The 12,615-nt window shown below is 43.5% G+C and overlaps 1 protein-coding gene across 1 annotated transcript in view; it reads right to left on the bottom strand.

Annotated features, from left to right (window-relative positions):
- The window catches only part of CRYBG2 (crystallin beta-gamma domain containing 2), a 317,276-nt gene extending 309,832 nt beyond the window's left edge, over positions 1 to 7,444 (bottom strand). Inside the window, exon 1 of the mRNA XM_063954727.1 lies at positions 6,972 to 7,444. Within this exon, the coding sequence (XP_063810797.1) occupies positions 6,972 to 7,180 (209 nt within the window). The 5' untranslated portion in view covers positions 7,181 to 7,444. The remainder of the gene's footprint in view (positions 1 to 6,971) is intronic.
- Positions 7,445 to 12,615: the final 5,171 nt, after the last annotated feature.

Below are 12,615 nucleotides of genomic sequence, written 5' to 3'. Positions count from 1 at the left end.
CACCCCAGGGGGGTGAGAGAAGAAAACCGACAAGAGAGCTGCCGCGCGGCCGGCGCGAGGCGGATTCTGTCAGGAATCTGTCGGGTAGTTAAGTTAAGTTGGAAAATGCCCGTTCTCCCGACAAAACTACATGTTAAGTCGGCGAGAACGGGCATTCGCCGACTTAACTTTAGCTGAATTGAATAGCGTCAGGAGCTAATTCCCGGCGCTATTCATCTGTTGCCGAATTGAATCGACCCCAATGTTAACATTTCAAAAATATCCACATCATAAGTGTTGACATGGTAAATTACTACATCCCTATTACTACATCCCATGTGCATGTGGTAGGGAATATCAATCGTACACTATAAAGGGATGGGGACTGATGTGAATGAGGTGATGTGAAACATGCTCTGTGTGTCATATATAAGTGTATAATAGTTATAGTAATCATCACTTATATGCACCTATAAGGAAAAGATGCCCATTCAACTGAAATGCACAGAAACCTGGAACTCAAAGATGTAGACAAACCACCTTGTTTGGTTCTGAAGGTTGTTTGAGGAATTAATTTGCTCCTGAACCCTGGGGTTTGTTTATAGGTTATATTTACGGAAGGCAATCACGAGACCGCCTATCGGGATCCTGGCGGTCACAATGCCAATGCTGGATGGTGAAATGCCGCCGCCGGAATACCAGCACCACAGGCTTTTCTCCCTCTCTGGTGGTGTCCATGAGCGAGCACAGCAAGCTTACTAGCGTTTGCCCAGCTGCCATCATACCGGTGGCTGGGATCCCACTGTCAGGATCATGACAGCCGGGATCCCGGCCACCGGTAAAAAACATGTATTCCATATTTACCAGTGCATACATATATTTGCAGCACATACTGAGGAGAGGTGACTGAAAACATAATGAATACTTGGACTGGAATGCATTAATGTCTGAAAAATTAGCTACATGCTTGAACAATGTTGGATTTCTGTTTTGCATACAGAAATATTCTGACTTCAGGGTCAGAACAGGCCTGTGCTTCAATGTTTCAGGTAACACGGGCAAATTGCCCACACATATTAAGATCTATAATAAAAAAGCTAAATTACACAATTATTAATTGGCATACATTATGTACAAAAGGTCTGATTTTGATGTGGGCGGTATTGCACAGCCACAAGGAAGCAGCTTTGTAATACTGTGCGACTAACATGAAACAGATGCCTCCTGCCAGCGTCTGCGATCCGAGTGTTGCGTCCGAAGATTGGTGATGGTTGCTGCCCTTGGCCAGTCTTCATAAGCCGGAGCTTGCTCAGACTGACCGTAGGAATCACACTCCCTGGACAAAAGAAGTCTGCATCCGACGACGCAGACTCTGCGGCCGACACTCCTACAAAATGGATGCGACATGACAGAAATGTGTTCTTACTGATTAGTGTTAAGCAGCATATAAATACCCCTCTCAGTGCTTGCCCTACTATATTCTGATATCGAATATAAACTCAGGGGCATATCATGACAATAAGGATTCTTTATTTGCTAAAAATATTAATAAAAATCATTGGGACATGGCTCCAATAAGAGCCCATCCCAGCGATCAGAAAAGTATTCACTTCCACAATCACGTAACTTCCACTTACGGGCCCCATTGCGGCTACTGCACAGGTGTGTCTTTCCAACTCCACAAGCGCAATGTAGAAAAAGCCATGATGTGCAGACGGACATCCTGCAGCGAGGCCTGAGGGAGCGCCTGTCCTGCAGCCCATCGAAGAGGGATTGCAAGATCCCTCTCCAGCAGGGCAGCCCTATTGCAGTCAAAGGGCTAGCATCCAATGCAAACAAGATCCGCAAAGTGAAATTATATACTTTCCTCATAGAAAACTATGGTGAAGGGGGGCCAGGGGAAAGAAAGCACAATATATCGGAGCTATATTAAGGGCAGAATTAATTAATGTCCTAGTCTATAAAATATTAGACATTTCACTAAATATATCAGGCACACCTCTGGGACTCCCGCGTCCAGGTGCAGTGCGCCTGACAGGCGCCTGTTAGAAAATCGTCATTAGCACCTACTTAACTCAATTCTAACGCTCTTAAAGTGATCAGTGACCTTCACTAGGACGTACAAAGAGAGAAATTGTAGGTTTCATGGGCCATTTCAGCAAAAAATCAGAAGCAAAAAAGAGAAAACATGAACATGAGTATAAGTTTGGGCGCAGTGTGCCTGAGAGGCCACCCTGGACAAACCTACATATTTCTGCAAATTATACACAACCTTTGTAATTTTCATTCATAAAATGAGCAAAATAAACAATTAATAGATGAAAATAAAAGGAAAAACGAACCTTCAAAAGTCGGAGGAGTTTGGGCGCAGTATGCCTGAGAGGCCAGGAGGGGCACTACTGCACTCCACGCAGGCGGAGGGAAAACTGACTAGGGGGTTTTTGAACAGCACCTAGGGATAGGAAGGTACTAGGAGGGACAGGCCCCTGCGCCCCCTTGGGGCGGAGAGGGGAGCGAGAACAGCTTTGCGGCGCCTGTCAGGCCAGCTGCGCCTGACTGAGGGTTAAGAAGGTCAATCCAAAGGAGAAATAAAAGCAGGAAAATATGTTCGGGAAGTAAGGAATACAGCTGTCCAGGAAACTGTGCTTAAGCAAGAGCTTGTTTAAGTGGCATGTCACTGTGATAATGTTTAGGGCTGGCATGGGTGGCACGGGCCTTTGCCATATGAACAGCAATCAGCGATGACAATATTGCAACAGCAATAATGTCTATACAGAGAAAGACAGAAAATGGACTTATCAGGAGAAAACATAGTCACAAGAAAATAAAGCTGCGATGGTGGAGTAATCATTTTCCCTATGCACTGCAGCAGCTACAGTAATTACTGCACCACTGTAGTGAGCCTGACATAACTGATAATAGAGCATAATACATACATGTCTTCTGAAAAGACTGACTAAGGGGTCTATTTACTAAGCCTTGGATGGAAATGAAGTGGACAGAGATAAAGTACCAGCCAATCAGCTCCTAACTACCATGTCACAGGCTGGGTTTGAAAAATGACAGGAGCCTATTGGCTGGTACTATATCTCCATCCACTTAATCTCCATCAAAGGCTTAGTAAATAGACCCCTAAAAAAACTCTAAGGGGTAAATTTACTAAGATGGGAGTTCTATTTAAGATGGGATGTTGCCAATAGCAACCAATCAGATTTCAGGTATTATCTTCTAGAAGGTGCTGGATAAATGAGAGGTAGAATCTGATTGGTTGCCATGGGCAACATCCCATCTTAAATAGAACTCCCATCTTAGTAAATTTACCCCTAAGTCTGTAAACCAGGGATACGTTCATTATCTGTTGCAGAACTATAAGTTAAATTGTATGAAGGCCTGTGGTTGCCATGACACGCTTAGATATGCAGTATTCCGCTCATATAGTATTATGAATTCAGTTCACGTCATTTTATTGTTGCTATTTTATGTTTCTTTTCACATTGTAAGGCACTGTGGAATATGAAGTGGTGCAAAGTACACCTCGCCAGGACTCCAGACAGGTACATTGCAGGGTGAAACTGGACAATTCCCATTTACTGTGCAGTTTGAATTAACACAGAATTTGGTTCAAAGGTTTGTTAAACCACAACATACCACATCTGTCAGATTTATATTTGGCTCTGAAAACCGCATGCAAACGCTGGAAATTTGCAAACTATACAAACCTGCAGACCACCCTTAATAATTCTCCCTCATGGTGTATCTGTGCAGTTTCTTGTGGCAATGGCGAATGCACTGATTACTATAAACGTGATGTGTGTAGCCTCTGTCCCATAATGGTTATGCTGAGTACACCAAGCAAAAGAATAGTACTCTCAGACAATATACAAACACAAGTAAAAGCATCAAAACTTTGAAAAGTCAAAATAAACCTTCCACATATCTGAGAGATGGGTGGCTAAATTCACACCATTTCTTTAGCCTTTAAAGTGCTAACTGCCCTATGTCACCATTCACAAGCTAATATCAGAGGAGCATTTATGTCATGTATATTTTATTGGAATGTATACAATTAGGATGACACAATCTGGACATGGTAAATAATAGGGATTCCTGGTCATGTTACGCAAAAAAAAAAAAAGACCCAAAAATGTTTACAAATTTAATGATTGACATTTTCATGTGTCGACCTGTCCCGTGTTGACCATTTTAATGTGTTGACCTTTTTTGTCAACCATGTCAATGTTGACCAATAGTGGTCGACTTATTGGGGGAGATTCAAATGTTTGGAAAGTCAGTTGGGAGTCTGTTTTTTCCTATCTAAAAGACATGAAAAAACAGAAACCCGACTTTTCAACCATTTGAATTCCACCCATTGATTGTCAACCTATTAACCTGCCATGATGTCACTCATCACAGGAGCACTGGGCTGTGTAGTATACACTAGAACAGAGGTTCCCAAACTGTGTGCCGTGGTTCTGTGGGGTGCCTCGGGACACTTGCAGGGGTGCCCTGGGTTGGTGGTCCAGGACCAATTCAAATTATTCATGGTCAATATAATAGGCAAAACCAGTGCTGGTGGCTGCCAGTCATAAAATATGTGGCCAAACAGAAGCAAATCTTGTCCCTCACCACACAACTGACCCTAAGGATGACATATAAACTCGATCTACTTAATGTAATATTTCTTTCTAAATTTCTCAGTAAGAAATTTTTGGCCTAGGGGTGCCGTGAAAAAAATTCTGATATTCTAGGGCGCCGTGATTCAAAAAAGTTTGGAAACCACTGCAATAGAAGCATAGGGAGTTGCTTCACATAATGATCAGACATTATTAACAAATAAGCACTTTGTACATACAGTATGTAAAGTGTTCCTAGAAATCTATTAAGCATACATTAAGTCTAATATCTTGTAAGTAGGTGCCACAACCAGTAAGGTCTCCACTTACTTCATTTCACACTAGAGAGTTAAAATGTTATATGTTATTGCATGCCAGGGATTGCAACACATCAGAGCTATTGTATATCATTAAGGAAGTTGTTTAAAGTCGTTTGGTATGTACAATGGGGGTAAATCCAAGTTGATCGCAGCAGGATTTTTTATAGCATTTGGGCAAAACCATGTGCACTGCAGGGGAGGCAGATATAATGTGCAGAGAGAGTTAGATTTGCGTGGGGTGTGTTCAATCTGCAATCTAATTTGCAGTGTAAAAATAAAGCAGCCAGTATTTACCCTGCACAGAAACAAAATAACCCACCCAAATCTAACTCTTTCTGCACATGTTATATTTGCCTCCCCTGCAGTGCACATGGTTTTGCCCAATTGCTATCAAAAATCCTGCTGCGATCAACTTGGAATTACCCCGATTATGTCAGCTATAATCAGACTGGTGGGTAAACTGCAAAGGTGTGTACTTTGCATCATATAATTAACTAAATTATTTTGAATAGTGAGGTATTTAATAAATATGGCAGCAAGCAATGAGAAACAAATTAAAAATTTTTGTTATTTTATGTTAATGGATGTTTTCTAATGAAATCATTTTGATTACTAGTCACAGTTGTTCTGACACCCTACAAAAGGCAAATAGTTTACTGTCTTCTGAAACTTTTTAAATAAATGTGCTCCTGTGGGAGGTACATAAGCAAATCACCTGAAATGATACGAATGAAAGCACAAGCCGTAATTAATTCACAAAAACCTCCAGAAACAAGAAAGGTAACACTCCCCTTTACAAAATGTGCTGTTGTGTCAAATGTCACATAAGGGGTTGCTTCTGTTCACAGGCCAATGGGTGTTACCAGACTCCACAAGAAGCTTCAATAATACTTAATTGATGTTCTACGTACATTCTCAGAATGTTTCTTTCATCTAACAGGGTGCTATAATGTCATTGGTAATCCTTGTATAGAGTTATGACATTATGAAGTTGAAAGACAGACATCTACCAGAATAAGTGGACAACCCCTATTGACATTACGATCATGAATGTAAATATTATATTATTAGCAGACTTTTAGTAGCCTTTGCAATACAATTGATACAATCTACAACTGTAATGACATTACTCATTACTGTAAAATATTTATTAGTGTATTCTAGATGAGTCTGCTGTTTACACACTGTGGTGCATAAGCAAATATGCCGACCTAATTATACAAATAAAAGACTTTCAGAACATAACGAATTCATCAGTTCACACGGAAGTGCGCTGGCCACAATGCAGTACCCATGGCCACAACGCAGTACACATTACCACAATATACAGAACACATTGCCACAATGCAATACCCATGGCCACAACGCAGCACACATGACAATATACAATACACATGACCACAATGCAGTAAACATTACCTTAATGGTTTGAATGAGGCAGGACTAGTAACTTGCACCTGACAACTGTTTCCAAATTAGTTCTATCTATTCTGTCTCTGATGATGCCTCTTATCAGTACAATCACCATGTATACATACAGTAGTCATAAAATGGCACATTATGTGAATGCATTTAGCAGGGGTGGTATAAAAAGTTAACATTCAGAATGTCAACACCAGAAGGTACACATGGTTAGACTGTTGACATAGACAGCATGTCGACATTCACAATGCTAACACTAACATGTTGACAATACCTGAATATTGACATTATGAATGTTGACAGTCGGCATTCCTGCAATGCATTTTTCCATCGATTTGACAATTTACTAAACCTAACCACAACCCTACCACTACAGTGTCAACATTCTGAATGTCGACATGCCGCACGTATATCCCCATATAGCGCCAAAGAGATAACAACTGTTCAAGAACTTCAAGTCCCAGCATATCTTTCCATCCCTATCTTGCTGGGAGTTGTAGCTCTTTGGCAGTTGCTTATACGTGAATATTTACAGTTGTGACACAGTGGCAATATTCGCCAGTTCTTCCATATGACATCCTTCCAATTCTTTCTCTTGCCCCTATACCCCATCCTTCTCCTCTTCCCCTTACTGTACCTGTCCTTCCGTCCCCTCTTCTCACTCCAGCTACTCCTGCCCTTGCGCTCCGGGCGGTCTTCCCTAGGGGCTGCCGGGCTCCTGTCTCCCTCACTGCGCGTCCTGGACTTCTCCTTTATGTTCCCCTCACTCCTGGAGAAAAGTTTCAGCAGCCTCTTCCTCAGACCCTGCTTTTTCCTAGTGGGGGACTCCGCGGTGGGAGATGACATAGTGGCTGGGGTCACTAGCACTGACTGCTGGGGCTCAGCGGTGCAGCCGGGCAGAAGGTGAGATGGGGGTGCGGGACAGTGAGAGAGACTGCCTGATACCCCGGGGCCGGAGGAGGAATAGTGCTGGATAAGCAGGATGGAGACGCTCACCTGTCACCCGGGGCTGTGACGGTCACATGGGACGCAGCAGAGTGCAGGCGGCAGGTGTGTGGGGAGAGCGCACTCTTTCACTGCTGAGAGACCTTCACCATGCACAGCTATGGGTGTGTGCACAGAGCACTAAGCAATTATCTACCCAGCTATGGATGAGTGTGAGTACAGCTGGATCAGAAGTCAGAGCACTGTTTACAGTATGTGGTGAAGTATCTGCACAATCTGTAGAGAATATGCGTGTGAAGGCAACATTAGTGACTGAAAAAGGAAATGGGAATATGAATTTACATTAGATAGTTGTTTGTTGTATCCACAGTCATGTATTCTACACCTGTTCTGCAGGCAGAGGTGTAGGCAATAAAAGGGTTACCATTTAAGTATTTGATGTTCTAGGTCTCAGATTATGTAAAGCTCAACACTTAAAATACAATTAGAAAAATGTAACATTTAAATCAGTTTAGCGGGATTATGTTTAGGGTGTTTCCTCTTTCATTCCTGGGCAGTGTAAAGAGGGTTAATCTGATGTGGCTTTCTTACACTGAAATGTCATGTTACAGAGCGAATTTCAAAGGGAGATGAGAACTATCTGCAGGCAATAACGTGTGACACACTACCGATGGCTGCAGCCAAATATAAACTATGCTGGTCACACAAACCATTAGGGGTTTATTTATCAAACCGGTTTTTCATCTGCATAATGTTAATAGCAGCCTTATTTTGGAGATTTCACTGAAATCTGCTAAAAGCATACTGCTGCAGACCTCAATCCTCATTCTTATCACTAGGGACTATGGTGGTCATTCCGAGTTGTTCGCTTGTTGACGATTTTCGCTATGCTGCGATTTGTTGCAAAATGCGCTTGCGCAAGGCATGCAGGGCGCATGCGCTTAGTTATTTAACTAAAAACTTAGCAGTTTTGCTGTGGATCCTGCTGCGCTTTTCAGTCGCACTGCTGATCGGTGAATGATTGACAGGAAAGGGGCGTTTCTGGGTGGTAACTGAGCGTTTTCCGGGAGTGTGCTAAAAAACGCAGGCGTGTCAGGTAAAAACGCGGGAGTGTCTGGAGAAACGGGGGAGTGGCTGGCCAAACGCAGGGCGTGTTTGTCATGTCAAACCAGGAGCGAAATGGGCTGAGCTGATCGCAGTGTAGGAGTAGGTCTGGAGCTACTCAGAAACTGTAAGGAATTATTTAGTAGCAATTCTGCTAATCTTTCGTTCGCTATTCTGCTAAACTAACATACACTCCCAGAGGGCGGCGGCCTAGCGTGTGCAATGCTGCTAAAAGCAGCTAGCGAGCGAACAACTCGGAATGAGGGCCTATGGTTTGACCCCTATGTATCAAACTCCAAAGAGTGAAGCTTTTTGGAATTTGGTCTGATTAGTTTACGCCATCCTCTGATGGCATAAACCACTTTATATCTATTGAGGCATATTCAGAGAGAGGGATCTTATATGCCTCAATAGATATAAAGTGTCTTAGGGTATGTTTACTAAAGTGCTGGCTATTAGAAGTGGAGATGTTGCCCAGTGCAACCAATCACATTGTACTGTGCTCACGTGCAGTCTCAGTTTCCCATGAGGAGTCTTTCTAAAGTATGCCTATCTTCTCCAATATGCCGGGGATGTAGCTCACAGGAACAACGGTTATCACCATAGGCATGCACAGAAGCCAGCACAGTGGGTGCAGCAATGGGAACCCCCTGCTGCCGGGTCATGGACTAACTCCTCCCCAGTCCTCCTTCACTCCAAAACATATACTACTCACCTGGGATTAGTCCAGGTCACCAGGGAGGGAGGTCACATTGCGGCACCCCCTGTGCTGACTTCTGTGCACGCCTATGGTTATTACTACAGTTACACCAGCGATAACCTGGCACCCTCGGTTCCAGCACTGTGCCAGATTATCGGTTTTGACGGATAATCGGTGGTATCTTTAGAGGTGGGGTTGGCAGCATCCTCACAACCCCCCCCTCCCCCCAACACCACTAAGCCTAATTCTATACAGCGTGTCCCCCACAGCCTAACTCCAGCCACATAGCCCAACTCATCTGATGTGTCCGGTTTAAAAGAGGTGCCTGGATAATCGGTGGTGTACCTGTACTGCTGTCCCTGCGAGTTATATTTAGTACATAACGGGAATAATCATGTAAGAAATAATTATGCCCGCTGTGATGTACTCTGAAGAAAATTGCAGGACTTCCACAATTTTTAATACATATACCCCTTATTGTTTCCAAACTAACAATTTTATGTACAATTACATCAATATTCAATAGACATGTACAGTACACACTCTAAATGTGTTTTGCAACTCAATCTGTTTTAATTACCTCACAAAAACTAGTGATGTGTTACAGTTTGATGTAAGAGAGCAGAAAGACATTTTAGAGCATGCATCATCTAGGATAATAATAATAATAATAATAATAATAATAATAATAATAATAATAATTAATAACAATTTTATTTATATAGCGCTTTTCTCCAGCAGTACTCAAAGTCGCTTTACAGACATCATAAGCATGGTACATTGGGGCAGATGTATTAAGCCTGGAGAATGTATAAAGAAGTGATAAAGCAGTGATAAGTGCAAGGTGATAACGCACCAGCCAATCAGCTCCAATATGCAAATTGACAGTTAGGAGCTGACTGGCTGGTGCGTTATCACCTTGCACTTATCACTGCTTTATCACTTCTTCAGGCTTAATACATCATTGTACAAAGGATTTAGAAAAGTAGAAAACCACATAGAAATAGTTAAGACAACAAACCTAGAGAACATAATAAACATATTGCAGGGTTCGTTGGTGCATACATTTTAGGTAATGACTTCCATGGGCAAAAGGTACCAATGAGGCAGCTGTCTTGGGTGCACTATGTAGGATTACCCTTGGTGGTATAGGTTACACCTGGTTGTGATGACACAAAACAGGTGGTTGCAGCATCCTAACGTTAGTAGTAGGGTCCCAACATAACCGTCAAGTCCATGTATTCTTCATCCCTTCCACGAGCATACCAGGTGAGGCAGCACTGTTGGACAGACTACGAAGGTTACAATGTGGGTGATAAGCCATACAGGCACCCAATGCATATATGGAAAAACTGAAATGCATGTAGTAGTATGATACATATACCCTATGGGAATATATCCACATGAAGTACAACCTGCCCAGACCACATAGCAACCAAATGAGGCAGCCAACTGGGCAAACTCCATAGGTTTCTGCTAGCAGGTTATGCAAATAGTGGATGTACAGCATACAGGCATAGCGTATGGTGGATAGAAGTAAATGGTAACAAACATTATAAAAATATCGAACAGCAACTTAATCAAACTGATCTGCAGCTGGGGCACACTCTCCCTGGTGGAAAACAGATTAATATGTTAAATCGAGTACAGAAGACAGTGGGCAGCGCAGAGGTGAGTTCAGCAATACAAACGTCCAATCAGCATATATTGGCACAAATGGCTAGTTGGGGGCTAAAACCAAGGAAAAAGTAAAATATGTAAAAAATAAAAAAAATAAAAAAGGATTTTAATTGCCTGCTGGTAAATCCTTTTCTCGTAGTCCGTAGAGGATGCTGGGGTCCATATTAGTACCATGGGGGTATAGACGGGTCCACCAGGAGCCATTGGCACTTTAAGAGTTTAAGAGTGTGGGCTGGCTCCTCCCTCTATGCCACTCCTACCAGACTCAGTCTAGAAACTGTGCCCGAGGAGATGACATACTTCGAGAGAAGGAATTACACAGATAGTGGCGAGATTCATACCAGCTCACACAAACATGCGAATCCGGCCAACATGCCGGAACAACTCAGCAACAGCTGAAACATAAATAACGCAGAACTTACCTAGGAACTAGGTAACACTGAACCATAAACCCAAGGCAGGAAAACGAAGCACTGGGCAGGCGCCCAGCATCCTCTACGGCCTACGAGAAAAGGATTTACCGGCAGGTAATTAAAATCCTATTTTCTCTTACGCCCTAGAGGATGCTGGGGTCCATATTAGTACCATGGGGATGTACCAAAGCTCCCAGTACGGGATGGAGAGCGCGGAGGCTCCTGCAATACGGCCTGACCAAACTTGAGGTCATCAGAGGCCAGAGTATCGAACTTGTAAAACTTGGCAAACGTGTTCGAACCAGACCAAGTAGCAGCTCGGCACAGCTGTAAGGCCGAGACACCCCGGGCAGCCGCCCAGGAAGAACCCACTTTACGAGTAGAGTGGGCCTTAACCGATTTCGGACATGGCAATCCTGCCGTAGAATACGCATGCTGGATAGTGAACTTGATCCAGCGCGAAATCGACTGCTTAGAAGCAGGACACCCAATTTTCTTGGGATCGTAGAGGACAAATAGAGAGTCAGATTTCCTATGACGAGCAGTCCTCTTCACATAGATCTTCAAAGCCCGTAAAACATCCAAGGCCTTTGAAGCAATTGAGGAGTCAGTAGCCACTGGCACCACAATAGGTTGGTTGATATGGAAAGCCGATACAACCTTAGGTAGGAACTGCTGACGAGTGTCCTAAGTCCCGCCCTGTCGTCATGGAAGATCAGATAAGGACTTTTGCAAGATAAAGCCCCCAATTCCGACACGCGTCGAGCAGAAGCCAACGCCAACAGAGTGACCGCCTTCCACGTGAGAATCTTGATGTTAGCCTCCAGTAGAGGCTCAAACCATGCTGATTGTAGGAACTGCAACACCACATCTAGATCCCAGGGTGCCGTGGGCGCCACAAAGGGAGGCTAGATGTGCAGAACACCTTTCAAAAAGGTCTGAACCTCAGGGAGGACAGCCAATTGTTTTTGAAAGAAGATGGACAAAGCAGAGATTTGGACCTTGATGGATCCCAATCTCAGGCCCATATCCACTCCTGCCTGCAGGAAAAGGAGAAAATGTCCAAGTTGAAACTCCACCGCAGGAAACATCCTGGCTTCACACCAAGAAACATATTTCTTCCAAATACGGTGGTAATGTTTAGACGTCACCCCCTTCTTAGCCTGAATCAGGGTAGGAATGACCTCACTCGGAATACCCTTCCGAGCTAAGATCTGGCATACAACAGCCATGCCGTCAAATGTAGCCGTGGTAAGTCTTGATAGGCGAACGGCCCCTGCAGCAGCAGATATTCCCGAAGAGGTAAGGGCCTTGGGTGGTCATTCCGAGTTGTTCGCTCATTGCCGATTTTCGCTATATTGCGATTAGTCGCTTACTGCGCATGCGCAAGGTTCGCAGAGCGCATGCGGTTAGTTATTTTACACAAAAGTTAGGTTTTT

The sequence above is a fragment of the Pseudophryne corroboree genome, chromosome 2 (genome assembly GCF_028390025.1).
Source record: "Pseudophryne corroboree isolate aPseCor3 chromosome 2, aPseCor3.hap2, whole genome shotgun sequence".
Taxonomy (NCBI): Eukaryota; Metazoa; Chordata; class Amphibia; order Anura; family Myobatrachidae; genus Pseudophryne; species Pseudophryne corroboree.
Note: the sequence above shows the minus strand (reverse complement) of the source record. Positions and strands in the feature narration are given on the sequence as shown.